The sequence below is a fragment of the Carassius carassius genome, chromosome 1, assembly GCF_963082965.1.
Source record: "Carassius carassius chromosome 1, fCarCar2.1, whole genome shotgun sequence".
Classification (NCBI taxonomy): domain Eukaryota; kingdom Metazoa; phylum Chordata; class Actinopteri; order Cypriniformes; family Cyprinidae; genus Carassius; species Carassius carassius.
This window is the reverse complement of record NC_081755.1, coordinates 50,314,587-50,332,430: the sequence shown is the minus strand read 5'-3', so window position 1 is coordinate 50,332,430 and position 17,844 is coordinate 50,314,587. Positions and strand designations below refer to the sequence as shown.

The 17,844-nt window shown below is 40.3% G+C and overlaps 2 protein-coding genes across 2 annotated transcripts in view; one reads left to right on the top strand and one right to left on the bottom strand.

Annotated features, from left to right (window-relative positions):
• LOC132159410 (zinc finger protein 501-like) overlaps nt 1-17,844 on the bottom strand; it is a 531,393-nt gene that overhangs the window by 466,251 nt on the left and 47,298 nt on the right. The window lies entirely within an intron of this gene.
• LOC132099556 (gastrula zinc finger protein XlCGF8.2DB-like) lies at nt 13,481-15,030 on the top strand. Its single transcript, XM_059505762.1, has 2 exons — nt 13,481-13,653; nt 14,030-15,030. Exons 1-2 carry the CDS (start codon nt 13,596-13,598, stop codon nt 14,833-14,835), a joined length of 864 nt encoding a protein of 287 aa, XP_059361745.1. The 5' UTR covers nt 13,481-13,595; the 3' UTR covers nt 14,836-15,030.

The window sequence follows — 17,844 nt, the reverse complement described above, 5'->3', positions numbered from 1 at the left end:
TTAATCAGCAAAATGCGTCTCTACGACATGTCGTTAGCAGAAGTCACACAGCTAATGTCACAAATTCTAACTGAATCTGAATTCAACACCTTTGAGTCTGCTGTTACTTCTGAATTACAACATGTCAGTAAAGGCGATTTGAGGGAAGGTGTTTTGAAAATTCTAAAAAATATTATGGGACCCAAAATAGACTGGTCTAGAATCACTAACTGCGTGCAAAGGAAAGAAGAAACTGTGAGTGAATACACTGAAAGATTTTGTCAGTCAGCAGTAACGTACAGTGGGATCGTTGATGATCTTGAAAGTGTGCTAGATGACAAGGGACCATTAGTACGCATCTGGTCAAATGGCCTTGTAGCGGAGTACAGAAAAGCCTTGCCATTCCTAGATCTCACTTGGTCTAACAAAACTCTCAGAAGTAATCTAGACAGTTTAGCTACATGGGAAAGAGATGCGGATGTTAAGACAAAAGTGAGAGTAGCAGCAGCAGCAGCTACATTTAGCACAAGGAAACATGACCATAGATGGCCTAAAAGAGAAGGCAAATGCAATTACTGTGAAAGATCAGGTCACTGGGATAAAGAGTGTAGAAAGAAGTTGAAAGATAGTAGAATAAATGTTGTGCATAATTCTGCTCCTTCTCAGCCCGCCTACAATCCTGAAGTGATTCCTACAATGACCACAGAAACTTTAGGACAACTCGCTCAGGTTCTTCTAAAAGCACAAAGAGAACAGGAAAAAAACTAATTGTTGGGGCTGTGAGTAGCTACCTTTATCCTGTAATCCATCACAATGACAAAATAATTTTTGTGAAAGGTAGCATACAAGAGAAATAGATTGACTTTTTGCCTGATACAGGTGCAGAAATTACCGTAATTCCTATAAAATTGGCTGAAGGTTTAAACATCCCATACAAGAAAACTAAACTTTGTTTAACAGGTGTAATAGGTGAAGATTCTGTTTTGTATGAAACCCCGTCCATAGATGTACAATTAGGCCCAAAGACTCTGACTACAACATTGCTATGTGCTCCATTAAATACAAGTGCAATTCTAGGCATGGATCTACTCAGACAAGTACATCTGACTTTAGACATGTCCTCAGGATCTGCTAGCATAAAAATTTCATCAGCACAAGTTTCTACCAATAATGTAATAACTCCTGAGTATGCTTTCTTACAGAATCATCCTATTTGGGCTAAAGACAAAGATGATTGTGGGTTTTTGACAGGTTTAGAACCAGTCCAATTGACAGGAACGCCACCTCCTGTTATCAAACAATATCCTATCAGCAAGGAAGCTATACAGGGGATAAAATTTATTGTGGAAAAATTGCTGAAGCAAGGAGTGCTAATTAAAACAAACAGTCCCTGTAACTCACCCATATGGCCCATCAAGAAATCTAATGGGACATGGAGACTCACCATAGACTACAGAGTAGCCAATAAACATATTGATAAAATCACGCCCCTAGTGGCAGATCCATCTACAATTTGTAATGGCTTACCATTAGATTGTAAGGTTTTTTCTGTAATTGATATGTCTAATGGATTCTTTTCTGTACCCTTGCACTCTGACAGCGAGACATGGTTAGCTTTTACAGTTGACTATGAACAATATCAGTGGACACGTTTGCCCCAGGGATTTCAGAATTCCCCAACTTTATACCATCAGGCTGTCAGACGTGATTTGTGTGACCCAGAATGTCCAGTAAAACAGTCCACTATGATTCAATATGTCGATGATATTTTGGTAGCCTCTACAGATCACGAGGTACATCAAACTGAATTGGCAGCATTGTTTGACTATTTGCAGAAAAGAGGACACAAATGTAGCTCACAAAGCTCAAATTGCTAAAAACCAACAATTGGTGCAGGAAATAGATCTATTACACAGGATCGAGCCGCTTCAGTCAAAGCCATACCTCCACCTACGACCATTAAAACACTCAGATAATTTTTAGGAACAGCAGGTTACTGTAGACCTTGGATTGAACAATATGCCTCAATTGCTCAGCCTCTCTATGACTTGTTGAAAGGCCAGGTTAAAGATTCTGATACTGTTTGTATGGAAGAAATTCACCTCAAAGCTTTCAATGATTTAAAGAGAGCACTATGTCAAGCACCAGCATTAGGAATTGCACAATCTAATTAACCCTTTGTGCTTTATGTACATGAACACTTAGGCTTTATGACTGCATGTTTAATGCAAGATCATGGGGGCAGTTTACGCCCAATTCATTACTATTCATATAAACTTGACATAGTTGCTCAAGGCATGGGCCCATGTCTTAGAGCAGTGCAGGCAGTTCATCTAGCTCTTCAGGCTTCAACAGGAATGGTGCTAGGACAGACTATAAATGTAAGATGTCCTCATGCAGTGTCCGCACTAATGAATCAAGCAAAAGTCACTTCTGTCACCTCCTCTCGCTGGGGAAATTGGTTAGCGACCCTCATAGCCCCGAACATTGTTTTACAACGTGCACCAGTAACAAACCCATCCTCATGTATGATTTCTGCAATGACTGAAGTTTTGTTAGAGGATGACGGTGAAATAACTCACGATTGTGTTACGCTTACATACGCAGCTATGAGTGACATAAAAGAAACTCCCGTAGAGAATGCAGAATTGGAGTTGTTTGTTGATGGTTCAGCTCAAGTCATTGAGGGAAACAGATGAGCGGGTTATGCTATAACTTCCACCACTGAAGTTGTAGCTTCAGGCCGTCTTCCAGATCATTTTTCAGCTCAAGCTGCAGAACTAGTAGCCTTAACTAGAGCATGCACCCTAGCTTCAGGATCGATTGCAAATATCTACACTGATTCCAGATATGCTTTTGGGGTGGTTCATGATTTTGGTGTCATTTGGCAAACTAGACAGTTTTTAACTTCTGCTGGATCCCCCATCAAGCATGCTGGATTAGTAAAAGATTTATTGTTTTCCATGAAACTTCCAAAGAAATTAGCGGTGATCAAAGTGAAAGCACATCTCACAACTAACACTACAGAAGCTAAAGGTAATACTCTTGCTGATGTAGCTGCTAAACAGGCTTGTTCCTATGCAACTGTACAAGTGTGTTCAGATAGTATAGCACAGAAGACAATTCTGCCTCCTAAATCAATTATTGATCTGTACAAAGACGCTCCTCTATATGAAGCATGGACATGGTTAGACAAAGGGGCCACAGTGGATTCATCTGGATGCTGGACCAAAGAGGGGAAGTATGTCGCTCCCGAATCACTGCTGCCATATTTGGCTCAACAAATACACAATTTGGGTCACAGTGGACCAGCAACGATGAATCACAGGTTCTCAAATCAATGGTGGAATCCAAAATTCAGAAATGTAGCAACCGAAACAGTCAAGAGATGTGTTACATGTCAAAAAAATAATGATGTGCCAGCAGCAGCTACAGCAGCAACACATACTCCAGCTCCACCAGGACCATTTCGTCACCTGCAAGTTGATTACATATCATTGCCTCCTTGTAAGGGAAAAACTGATGTTTTGGTAGTATTGGACAAGTTCTCTAGATGGCTAGAAGCTTATCCAACAGGGCGTGCTACAGCTGCACATACTGCTAAATGTCTAGTCACTGATTTCATTCCCAGGTGGGGATTACCAGATTACATTGACTCAGATCAAGGTACACGCTTCACAGGACAGGTAGTCAAGGAAGTGTCTAAAATGTTGAAAATTAAGTGGAATCTTCACTGCCCCTATAGGCCACAAGCATCAGGACAAGTTGAACAAGCAAACAGAACTATAAAAACCAGGCTAAGCAAAATGCACCAGGAAGGAGTACCATGGGTCGTGGCACTGCCAGCGGTATTGTGTAGTATGAGAGCGTCACCTAACAGATCAGTAGGACTGAGCCCTCATGAGACTATTACAGGACGCCCAATGCAGATGCCAGGTGTGATTGATCTTAGAAATGCTGATGTACACATAGCCTCAGATGCCCTGATCACTTACTGTGAAAACCTCACAAAGGCAGTACAGAGTGCCAGAGAGAGAGTTGAGTCGTGTTGGCAGACTCCACCAGAAGGGGGACACACAATCATCCCAGGTCATTGGGTCATGATAAAGTCATTCAGAAACAAGCCGTTAGAGCCTAAGTGGCACGGACCATATCAAGTGATGTTGATTACAGCAGCTGCAGTGTTTTGCCAGGGAAGGAAAACATGGACTCATTTTTCACACTGTAAAGTTGTTCCTCCACCTACAGGGATAGGATAGGACACATGGACCAGTGAGGAGCCCAGGAAAGAATCAAATGCAACAGGCTTCAGGGGCCAATCCTGCGGTGAAGATTCCCTTTTAGGCATTCCCCCTCCTACTAGTCCATCCTTACCTCACTGTTCTTTAGGTGTCGCAGTAATTAAGAAATAGGGAAAGAAAGGAACAACAATAGCAGACTCAAATCGACCAGAGGATACAACCCTAATGTTTACAGTTTTTTTTTTTTTACAACAAATGCTGCTCTGTCGTTGTTTGTTTTCTTTCTTACTCTGTGCAGATACCACTTGATGGCTGTCCCGAGACCCATACACACCAATCTCCTCACTTGTGTATGACGACACCAATTTTAAAAGACAACCAGACCCACAACCGAGCCAACTGTCACGGAAGAAAAAATAAATAAATTAAATACACAACGCAGAGAATCATACATGGGAACTTCAGTCATCCATCAACATGATCAAGATTGCCGTACTAGTAATCATCATGGACATCGCACAAAGTATAGACTCCAGAAACAATATATTGTTAGAGCTGATGAATATATCAAGAAACTCCTTGTTTGCTGGAAAGAACGTTTGCATGCCACATCCACCTTCTGTAGGAGCAGGAATCCCATGGGTAGCACACCCCATTTCTGACTGTGATACCTGCACTCTATTTGGTGTTGTCACTAATGGAATTTTTAACCAAAGCACATGTCATGAGGTGACTGTTCCTCAAGCATCACCATGTTGCATTCCAGGTTTAAGGTCCTGCAATTTGACCTCAACAACACCTGTTATGACAGACTTACTCTTACCAATGACATTTAGTTGGTGTGTTGAACAGCTATCCTTAGACTATAAAGATTTGGGGAAAATTCCCAGTGCTGCATGTGGTTTCATAATTAAAATGGGAATGTCACTGAAGACAGAAATTTCATCATCCACACGACAAAAGAATGAGGATGTGGAAGTATGTATTAGGCAAACTCGATCATTCCCTAAGCTATTTAATGTGAACCAATGGTGCAGGATTTCCCCCCCAACAGACATGTTTTGGCTATGCGGAACCTCAATCTATAGTGTGCTACCGGTGAAGTAGAATGGCAGGTGCACCTAAGTCTATGCCCTACCTGCAGTCAGAGAAAATGTGAAATCCACTCCAGTCCTAATAACAGGCAATACCACCTTTCAAAATATTCCACGTTTAAGTGATTCAGCTCCTACCACGAACACAGAAGATCACTGCATTCCAGGATTCACTTGTGCACAAACATGGTGGTCCAGAACTCTTGGAACATTAATCCCATCTTATGGTGTCATGCAAGCCCTGGATCAAGTCAGAAGCTTATCGAATTCTGTACAGAAACTGGGCAATGATACGGCTTTGGCCTTGGGTAACATCACAAACACTCTTGCTTCACACAAGATGATGATCTTACAGAACAGAGTTGCCTTGGATTACATTCTTGCAATGCAAGGGGGAGCATGTACCATTATCGGACCTGAGTGCTGCACCGGTTTACTGGATCCAACAGAGAACTTGAACAAAATTCAACAAGACATTCTTGAACTTTCATCAAAATTACACCAGATGACTGAAGACAATTCGTCATGGTTCGGAAACCTGTTAGGTAAACCCTGGCTGTGGATCAAGGAAATAGCAATTCTGCTGTTGTTCTTACTACTGGTGTACTATCTATGCGTCCACAGTATCAAGTGTTTTATTCAACAACTTACTCATGCCCATCACAAGGAAATTACAATTCCAACCAGAAAAGATTATTACCCATAAGAACTAGACAGACCCTAGCTGCATGTTTGTTTCTGTGTCAACATGCCATTCGTCACTACAGACAATCAACACAGAGCAAGTGCTATGTGCTTGTAACGATCACAGGTTACAAGAATGAACTTTTAAATGTTTAAATTTTTATTATGTGAGAGTTATTAGAACTCTCAACGGGAGGACTGTGGGATTACAAATTTATAAAATGTTAAATCTAGGTTCCAATGTAATAGCATATGAACTGAAAACGTTTTGATATACATTTTGAGGTAAATCAGGAAAATCAGGTGTCTGAGATAATGTCCTTTTGTCTTTGTGCTCTTACTTGCCATTTGGCTTTTTAACCTTAAGGCACAGCTGTGACTTTTGTCTCTATGATAATGTGAAGGTATCAGTGATACTGTCAGGCACCTCTGTATTTAAATGACACTGTTTTGCTGATGAGATCATGGCTGGGAAGATGCCAGTGTCTGGCACCTTCCTGATTGCATTTGCATGCTTTGTTTAGGTTTGTCTCCACCTCTGTGTATCCCGCCCCCTTAAAATGTACATAAACTACAATGTCTTAGGGACAAGTTAGACTTCTTGATGACTGCAGCGCCATGCAGACCGTTCTCAAAAAAGAATCCTGCTGAAGATTACCCGAGAGTCTCCTGGTCTTCGTTTCTGAGTTCCCAATACAACTGAATATAATTATTAGAATGTATTTATTTTGATTAGAGTCCAGATGGGAGAGAAACCATTCACTTGTGATCAGTGCGGGAAGAGATTCGCACATAAAATGAGTCTTGATGTTCACATGAGAGCTCACATGAGAGCATAGAAAACATTTGGTGCATCATAAAGAGGAAGATGGGACATAAAAGACCTAAGACTGTTAAGCAACTAGAAGCCTGTGCTAGACAAGAATGAGACAACATTCCTATTCCTAAACTTAAGCAACTTGTCTCCTCAATCCCCAGACGTTTTCAGACTGTTATAAAACTTTTTTGAGATGTGTTGATGCCATAAAATTTAACTTATTTTTCCCTTAAAATGATACATTTTCAGAATCAGAATCAGAAAGAGCTTTATTGCCAAGTATGCTTGCGCATACAAGGAATTTGTTTTAGTGACATAAGCTTCTAGTACACAGAGACGACAACACACAGACCAAAAAAAAAAACCTTACAAAAAAAGGAGCATTACAAATTGGCAAATAAATAAGTGTATAAACAATTGTGCTATAAATGATAATGGTATATGATTGAGTGAAATGCAGGAATGTTCTAGGATGGAGGGGTAAAAAATAAATATAAGGATATTGCACATTTTTTGCATAAGCATAAGTTTAAGTGGGAAACATTTAACTGTTCATGAGGTAGATTGCCTGGGGGAAGAAACTATTCTTGTGCCGTGCTGTTCTGGTATTTGCGGCTCTGAGGCGCCGGCCAGATGGCAAAAGTTCAAAGATGGGGTGACTTGGATGTGAGGGATCCAAAGTGATTTTCTGAGCCCTTTTCCTCACTCTGGATGTGTACAGTTCTTGGAGGGTGGGCAGGGGAGCACAAATAATCCTTTCAGCAGTCCGAACAGTTCTCTGTAGTCTTCTGATGTCTGATTTTGTAGCTGAACCAAACCAGACAGTAATTGAAGTACACAGGACTGACTCAATGACGGCTGAGTAGAACTGTTTCAGCAGCTCCTGTGGCAGGTTAAACTTCCTCAGCTGACGAAGGAAGTACAACCTTTGTTGGGCTTTTTTCACAATGGAGTCAATGTGATTGTCCCACTTCAGGTCCTGAGAGATGGTGGTTCCCAGGAATCTGAATGACTCCACTGCAGCCACAGTGCTGTTCATGATGGTGAGTGGGGAAAGTGCAGGGGGGTTTCTCCTAAAGTCCACAATCATCTCGACTGTTTTGAGTGTGTTCAGCTCCAGGTTGTTAAGACTGCACCAGACAGCCAGCTGCTCAATCTCTTGTCTGTAGGCAGACTCGTCACAGTCCTGGATGAGGCCGATGACTGTAGTGATCCACTGACAGATAGAGCTAGGAACAGAGAGCTGGGTCAGTTTGGTCTGGAGGGTTGTTGGGATGATGGTGTTGAAAGCCGAACTAAAGTCCACAAACAGGATCCTCACATAAGTCCCTGTTTTGTCCAGATGTTGCAGGATGAAGTGCAATCCCATGTTGATTGCATCATCCACAGACCTGTTTGCTCGGTACGCAAACTGCAGGGGCTCCAGTAAGGGTCCAGTGATGTCCTTCAGATAAGCCAGAACCAGTTTTTCAAACGACTTCATGACGACAGACGTTAGAGCCACAGGTCTGTAGTCGTTAAGTCCTGTTATCTTGGGGCCTGGTGCTTTTCTTCTTTGTTTTTCTTGAAGACCTGGCGCACATCATCTTCACAGATTTGAAGAGCAGGAGGTATGGAGAGGGGGATTGCAGGAGGTGTTAATGGTTGTGTAGGGAGATGGTCAGAGTGGGTGTTGGGGGTTTCAAATCAACAATAAAACTCATTCAGGTCGTTAGCAAGTCATTGATTAGCCTTAGTGCAAGGGGATGGTGTCTTGTAGTTTGTGATGGCTCTCAGTCCTCTCCAAACTGAAGTAGAGTAGTTGGAAGTAAACTGGTCTTCCAACTTTTTAGCGTAGGTCTTTTTAACCGCTCTAATCTCTTTGTTCAGTGTGTTCCTGGCCTGATTGTACAAGACCCTGTCCCCATTTCTGTAGGCATCCTCTTTGGCCGGACGAAGGTGTCTGAGTTTTACTGTAAACCATGGCTTATCATTGTTGAATGTTAAATAAGTCCTGGTAGGAATGCATATATCCTCACAGAAACTAATATAGGATGTTACAGTCTCTGTGAGTTCGTCCAGATCGGTGGTAGCTTCAAAAACACTCCAATCAGTGAGGTCAAAACAAGATTGTACATCCTGCTCTGTTTCACTGGTCCATCTCTTCACAGTCTTTACTACGGGTTTAGCAGATTTAAGTTTCTGCTTGTAGGTCGGTATAAGATGAACCAGACAGTGATCAGAACCTCCCAAAGCTGCTCGTGGAACAGTGTGATATGCATCCTTTATTGTGGTGTAACAGTGATCCAATATATTACTGTCTCTGGTGGGACATGTCACATGCTGTCTGTATTTTGGCAGTTCACAGAAGAGATTGGCTTTATTAAAGTCCCCAAGAATGATTAAAACAGAGTCCCGGTGTTGTTGTTCTGTGTCTGTGATCTGATCAGCGAGTTTCTGTAAAGCTGAGCTTACTTGCGCTTGTGGAGGAATGTAAACACTAACCAGAATGAACGAGTGAAACTCCCGCTGCGAATAGAACGGCTTGCAGTTGACAAACTGCATTTCTAGATCAGAACAGCACATCTTCTTTAACACAGTTACATCTGTACACCACCGTTCATTGATGTAAAAGCATGTCCCGACACTGCGCGATTTCCCCGTTGATTCTGCTTCGCGGTCCGCTCTGAACAGCTGAAAGCACGGCAGATGGAGTGCGCTGTCCTGTATGGCGTCATTCAGCCAGGTTTCCGTGAAACACAGAGCAGCAGAGTGAGAGAAATCCTTATTTGTCCGAGAGAGCAGAAGGAGTTCGTCTGTTTTGTTGGGTAGAGAGCGGAGATTTGCGAGATGGATGCTAGGCAACGGCGTTCGAAATCCGCGCTTCCCGAGTCTGACGAGCGCTCCCGCTCGCTTCCCCCGTCTGCGCGTCCTGAAGCGCTTGATCAGCGCCGCTGCTCCTCCGATAACAATGTTCAGTAAAACGTCTGTATAATAGAAATCCTGAAAAATATCATGTGGTGTGTTCTGCCGAATGTTCAGCAGTTCATCCCTGGTGAAACTGATCGTGTTTGTTAAACAAAATACAGGAAAAACGAACAAAAACAGTACAAACACTGGAGAGCCAAGCACTGAAGCAGCCATGTGCGGCGCCATCTTGGAATATATATTTTCTCAGTTTAAACATTTGATATGTCATCTATGTTGTACTCTGAATAAAATATTGAAATTTGAAACGTCCACATGATTGCATTCTGTTTTTATTCACAATTTGCACAGTGTCCCAACTTTTTTTGGAATCGGCTTTGTAGATTAGATTGGATTAAACTTTATTGTCATTGCACATGTAAGGTCCAGGGCAATGAAATGCAGTAAGCATCTAACCAGAAGTGCAATAAGCAGTAAGTACAGGATATACAGTGTCTGTGTACAATATGTTACAAATGTACCATAAATATACAAATAAAGCAGTACAATGGTAGTAATTTACAGATTTTAAAATACTATCAGCATGATATACAGATGGGTGTACTATGAACATACTATACAGATGGATTATGTAAAAGTGTATGTACTATACAAAAAAGGGATTAAAACTGATTAAACCTGGAATTCATTTTGATTCAACACTATTTGATTAAAGCTGTTTTGTGTTTGATGAGAAATAAAACTAAAAGCTCAAGATTGTTTTCTGGTCATTCATCAGTGTCTTTACAAAGATACACAATCAAACTGAAGTGACGACAGTGATTAACCTCAATCTTTTGTCTCTATACATAAAGACACATTTACATAGATGGACGAACATAATCAGCTGATTTTGTAAATGTGGACAATTACATTTGCATTAAGCACCCAGTTTGTGCTTGTCTACAGCTTACATACAAAATGAGTCTACAATAGCAGAAATATGTCTTTTTAATGAAAGGATGCTTTAGTTTCGGTGTATGTGCTCAATAGCAATGTGTTCATCCTGTCTTGTGTTTTTCATCTAACAGTGACACATTCAGCATTAATGTCTGAGATCTCAGTGAAGAAGCAGAATTGATGTTTAGTGTTCACTGTTTGATCCTCATGATTCATCCAGAGCTAAACACTAGAAACCAGTTCAGAAAGCTCAGTGTGGACACCAGACAGCTCTGCCTCTCCTCCCTATTTCTCTTCCTGTTACTTGCGGTACATAGTCTGAGTCTGGTTGCCCCTGACTTTGTGAACGGGGAGAAAAAAATGTCTTCTACGTTCTCACTTTCAGATGAAACACCTTGAACCAACAGCTAGCCCCACTACTCTGACTAACTAGCATACAATAACATAGCTGCCAACTCTCACGCTCTCACGCCACACCCCCATATTCTCACGCAGACTCGTGCAGCAGTAAGGAAAAAAATTGCACTGCATGATCTCGCAAAGCAACTCGCAGAGAGACCAGACAGACAGTTTAGTTAGTTTTTTTGGTGACAATTGTGAGGGAAATACACAATTTATTCCCATAAACTGTGTAGTCAGCCATTCTCCCTCCCATCTGAACCGTGTGAATTGTGAACGCAGACAGGTCAGTGAGTTACAGGGCGCTTCTTGTCTCCGTCCAGTTTAGGCTAGTAACTAATAGGCCTATGCGGTTATATACTGTAGTTTATATAGAATTAAGTTAGCATTAGCATAGTTGTTTGTTGCAGCAGCACTGAGCAGTTATTTTACATAACTTTATCATAAAAAACAGTATCTGGACATGCCTAGTAACGTTAGGGCTGTCAAAAAAAAAGATTTTCGAATATTCGTCAAATTTGAAATAAAAATCCACATTTTTAGGTGTGCGTTAAGGAGGCTGCTTTAAGGCCCTGCCCGGGTATACTTCACATTCCAAGCTTTCCAAAGGCGGATGAGCTCGACACGCAGTACCACTTCTGTTTCATCATTCAACTCGCATGCACACACACACTCACTTGGATATGTGGTTTACGGGGACTTTCCATGGGCGTTATGATTTTTCTAATGTACAAACTGTATAATCTACCCCCCTACACTACCCCTAAACCTACCAATCACAGAAATTGTTTTGGCCTTTTTTGAATTTCAAAAAACACCATGTAGTATGTTTTTTTAAGCCGTTTGGTTTATGAGGACACAGATGTAACCTTGAAGCGTGATAATCCCCTATAACCAACAGCTGCGTCTTCTGAGGAGAGGAGCAGCTCACGGTATTTCTCATTTTTACAGTACTATAGGAAACAATACTAGTAGGAAAACATGATGAATTCATTCAGAATGAATTCTGGTTTTATGAGCTTTTATGTGATTGTTACTATGTTTGTAGTGAGAACTGTTGATGAATGTCAAGTTAAAAAAATGATCTGTGAGGGGAATCAATCTTACGTGTTGCTGCTGCCGTTTTATTTCTACACTTTTGACATCTTTGGCAGATCAAATCCATTATTTTGTTAAAATATACTGAAACAGAGACTGCTAAAATTACAGTGAGCCTATAATGAGCCACGTGATCCATTCATACATAAATGTTATTATAGCGAAATATTAATCAAATGTGACATAGAAATCATTTAAACATTGCTTTGTGGTGCTCTTTATTTTAAGATGTTTTATGGTCATTGTTTGTGTACACAACTGTAACAAGTTAACGATGGAATTACTTCATTGCAACTGAATGTAGTTATTAGAATGTATTTATTTTGATTAGACATGCATATTATTGTGCTTTTAGGCAGTTATTTACTTCAGCGTTAGTTTTTTAGATTATTTATGTTTTATACATATTGTGAGAAATTATATCATATATCCAGACTCTTATAGTTTCTATCAGCAAACACTCAGAATAAAGAGAGATGATCCGCTGATGATCTGAATGTGTTGTTGAATGAGTGTTGATGGTCTGAGACTCATCAATGTTAACAGAGCTGCTGAAATGACTCTTTATTTCTTGTCAATAGTTCCTGTTTTCACCTCATTTATTATGCTGATGTCTTCAGATCTCCTGAAAGCTAAAAAAAAAGTATCAAAGGCTTGAAACTGATTATTTTAACAGAACAATTCAACAGCTCAACAATAAACAGTGAGGAAACATGAGATCAAGTCAGGCAACTTGCAACAGAACACATTTTACATTTCATTATTTTATTTCATGCTAAAAACTCTTAAGTTGGCACGCCGTAATCAGTCATTCTGACAGTTATCATGCTTTTGACAATTCTGTAGGGATAAGATGTAATTATTTGTTCCATTTGTTTTAAATTATTTCACACGTTTAAAACTTTTTTAATGCCATACATTATGTATGACAGGATAATTTATTATACCTATATATTATTTATATTTATAAACAACAAATATATTAATGTAACATTAATTGTAATATGTATTTATCTGTATAATAATACAAATACAGTAGTTATTCATCTACCAAGCTCCGGAAAGCTAAGGAAATTAAATACTTCTCTCCAAACTGTGCAGTTCACCTGTACATTTATATCTGAGTTTATGCTTTCAAATTGTGTCTTTATACTTCAATTTACATTACATTATTTATTTTCTGTTGTCTACTAGCCTACTATAAAAACAAACCCAGTGATGTATTTTTGATTTTGGCAGATAAGCTCCTCCTCCCACATATTCACTGGCAGTGAAGCTCCGCCCACTGCCACACATCATCAGTGAAACTCCTCCCACAGTAATTCAGTAATAAATGCTGCGATATATTCATCAGTTTACAAGTGAAGACAAGCATCAGATCATCAGGAAGAGCTGAAATCTGTAAAGACTGAGTTTATTAAAGAGGACACAGAGAAGATGAGCGATCCAGAACCCGCAAGAATCAAACACACTGAAGATACTCAAGAACAAACAGGTTGGTGTTTATTCTTCATTCTTCATTAATGAGTCTGAGTGTTATGAAGCTTCAAACTGTATTAGATTTGTTGTAACAGGAAAAATCTTTAGAGCTGTTGAGTAATCTAGAGGAAGCATCATATAATAGTAGTACTTTTTTTTAAACAAATTTAATGTATGTTAGGTAATTTTGTTATTGATAAAACCTATTTAATAGTTCTCACTGTAGAAACATGGGATTTGTGCCAATAATACTTACAAATAGTTGAAGTTTCAGAGACATATAATTATTGAAAATGCTTCAAAAAGATGTTTACATCAGGGTTCATTTTTATCTCCGTTCACATTTCTCTGTTTTTACGACTCAGAATAAACTATTTTTTCTTTTATTTCAGATTTAAATGAAGAAAATGAGGAGATTGAAAAATTGAGTGAAGTTGGGGAGAAAAATCATGTCAAAAGTAGAGAAAAACCTTTGAGTTGCTCTCAAACTAAACAGAAAGATTTAAAGAAAAGCAGAGCCAAGAAATCATTCACCTGCACTCAGTGTGGAAAGAGTTTGTCAAGGAAAACGAGTCTTGATGTTCACATGAGAGTCCACACCGGAGAGAAACCATTCACTTGTGATCAGTGCGGGAAGAGATTCGCACATAAAATCAGTCTTGATGTTCACATGAGAGTTCACACCGGAGAGAAACCATTCACTTGTGATCAGTGCGGCAAAAGTTTCACACAATCATCACACCTTAAGCTACACATGATGATCCACACTGGAGAGAAACCACACACATGTGATGAGTGTGGCAAAGGTTTCACACAATCATCACACCTTAAGCTACACATGATGATCCACACTAAAGAGAAACCACACACATGTGATCACTGCGGCAAAACATTTATGACAGCTTCACACCTGGACGATCACCTAAGAGTTCATACAAAGGAGAAACCACATTCATGTCATTTGTGTGGAAAGAGCTTTTCACGTCTACATCATTTGAAAGAGCATCAGAAAATACATACTGGTGTGAGAGAGTACATGTGCTTTGTGTGTGACAAGACTTTTACTACAGCATACGGTTTAAAACTGCACGAGAGGATCCACACTGGAGAGAAACCTTATGTCTGTACTGAATGTGGGAAGTGTTTCAATCAATCATCTTCTCTACACGCTCATACAAAAAACATTCACAGTAAGTAGATCATTTTCAAATAAAGCACTTTCAGATCTGATGTTGTCTCCTCAACTAATCCTCATCAAATGTCATTTATTCCAAGTGTGCTCTTTTATCTGGGTCATGAACGATGCCCCATTCACGAATGAATCGCTCTTTTGAGTTGATTCTGTTCAAGGTCTTGAACAAAGAAATTCACAAAACGGTGTGCATTTGTTCACAGATCAAATGCGCTGACAATCTTTATTAGCTGAACACCATATGTGTCATCTGTGAACGATAACACAGGAATTACAAACCTGATTCCAAAAAGTTGGGACATTGTAGAAATTGTGAGTAAAAAAGGAATGGAATAATTAACAAATCTCATAAATTTATATTTCTATATTCACAATAGAATATAGATAACATATCAGATGTTGAAAGTGAGACATTTTGAAATGTCATGCCAAATATTGGCTCATTTTGGATTTCATGAGAGCTACACATTCCAAAAAAGTTGGGACAGGTAGTAATAAGAGGCCGGAAAAGTTAAATGTACATATAAGGAACGGCTGGAGGACCAATATGCAACTTATTAGGTCAATTGGCATCATGATTGGGTATAAGAAGAGCCTCTCAGAGTGGCAGTGTCTCTCAGAAGTCAAGAAGAGCAGAGGATCACCAATTCCCCCAATGCAGCGGCGAAAAATAGTGGAGTAATATCAGAAAGGAGTTTTTCAGAGAAAAATTGCAAAGAGTTTAAAGTTATCATCATCTACAATTCATAATATCATCCAAAGATTCAGAGAATCTGGAACAATCTCTGTGTGTAAGACTCAAGGCCAGAAAACCACACTGGATAACCGTGATCTTCGGGCCCTTAGACGGCACTGCATCACATACAGGAATGCTACTTTAATTGAAATCACAACATGGGCTCAGGAATACTTCCAGAAAACAATGTTGGTGAACACAATCCACCGTGCCATTCTTAGTTGCCGGCTAAAACTCTATAGGTCAAAAAATAAGCCATATCTAAACATGATCCACAACCGCAGGCGTTTTCTCTGGGCCAAGGTTCATTGTGGCATTGTGGCAAAGTGGAAAACTGTTCTGTAGTCAGACGAATCAAAATCTGAAGCTCTTTTTGGAAAACTGGGATGCCATGTCATCTGGACTAAAGAGGACAGGGACTACCCAAGTTGTTATCAGCGCTCAGTTCAGAAGCCTGCATCTCTGATGGTATAGGGTTGCATGAGTGTGTGTGGCATGGGCAGCTTACACATCTGGAAAGGCACCATCAATGCTGAAAGGTATATCCAAGTTCTAAAACAACATATGCTCCCATCCAGACGTCGTCTCTTTCAGGGAAGACCTTGCATTTTCCAACATGACAATGCCAGACCACATACTGCATCAATTACAACATCATGGCTGCATAGAAGAAGGATCCGGGTACTGAAATGGCCAGCCTGTAGTCCAGATCTTTCACCCATAGAAAACATTGGGAGCATCATAAAGAGGAAGATCGAAATAAAAGACCTAAGACAGTTGAGCAACTAGAAGCCTGTATTAGACAAGAATGGGACAAAATTCCTATTCCTAAACTTGAGCAACTTGTCTCCTCAGTCCCCAGACGTTTGCAGACTGTTATAAAACTTTTTTGAGATGTGTTGATGCCATGAAATGTAACTTATTTTTCCCTTTAAATGTTACATTTTCTCAGTTTGGCATCCTCTTTGGCCTGACGAAGGTGTCTGAGTTTTACTGTAAACCATGGCTTATCATTGTTGAATGTTAAATAAGTCCTGGTAGGAATGCATATATCCTCACAGAAACTAATATAGGATGTTACAGTCTCTGTGAGTTCGTCCAGATCGGTGGTAGCTTCAAAAACACTCCAATCAGTGAGGTCAAAACAAGATTGTACATCCTGCTCTGTTTCACTGGTCCATCTCTTCACAGTCTTTACTACGGGTTTAGCAGATTTAAGTTTCTGCTTGTAGGTCGGTATAAGATGAACCAGACAGTGATCAGAACGTCCCAAAGCTGCTCGTGGAACAGTGTGATATGCATCCTTTATTGTGGTGTAACAGTGATCCAATATATTACTGTCTCTGGTGGGACAGGTAACATGCTGTCTGTATTTTGGCAGTTCACAGAAGAGATTGGCTTTATTAAAGTCCCCAAGAATGATTAAAACAGAGTCCGGGTGTTGTTGTTCTGTGTCTGTGATCTGATCAGCGAGTTTCTGTAAAGCCAGACTTACTTGCGCTTGTGGAGGAATGTAAACACTAACCAGAATGAACGAGTGAAACTCCCGCGGCGAATAGAACGGCTTGCAGTTGACAAACTGCATTTCTAGATCAGGACAGCACATCTTCTTTAACACAGTTACATCTGTACACCACCGTTCATTGATGTAAAAGCATGTCCCGACACTGCGCGATTTCCCCGTTGATTCTGCTTCGCGGTCCGCTCTGAACAGCTGAAAGCACGGCAGATGGAGTGCGCTGTCCTGTATGGCGTCATTCAGCCAGGTTTCCGTGAAACACAGAGCAGCAGAGTGAGAGAAATCCTTATTTGTCCGAGAGAGCAGAAGGAGTTCGTCCGTTTTGTTGGGTAGAGAGCGGAGATTTGCGAGATGGATGCTAGGCAACGGCGTTCGAAATCCGCGCTTCCCGAGTCTGACGAGCGCTCCCGCTCGCTTTCCCCGTCTGCGCTTCCTGAAGCGCTTGATCAGCGCCGCTGCTCCTCCGATAACAATGTTCAGTAAAACGTCTGTATAATAGAAATCCTGAAAAATATCATGTGGTGTGTTCTGCTGAATGTTCAGCAGTTCATCCCTGGTGAAACTGATCGTGTTTGTTAAACAAAATACAGGAAAAACGAACAAAAACAGTACAAACACTGGAGAGCCAAGCACTGAAGCAGCCATGTGCGGCGCCATCTTGGAATATATATTTTCTCAGTTTAAACATTTGATATGTCATCTATGTTGTATTCTGAATAAAATATTGAAATTTGAAACGTCCACATGATTGCATTCTGTT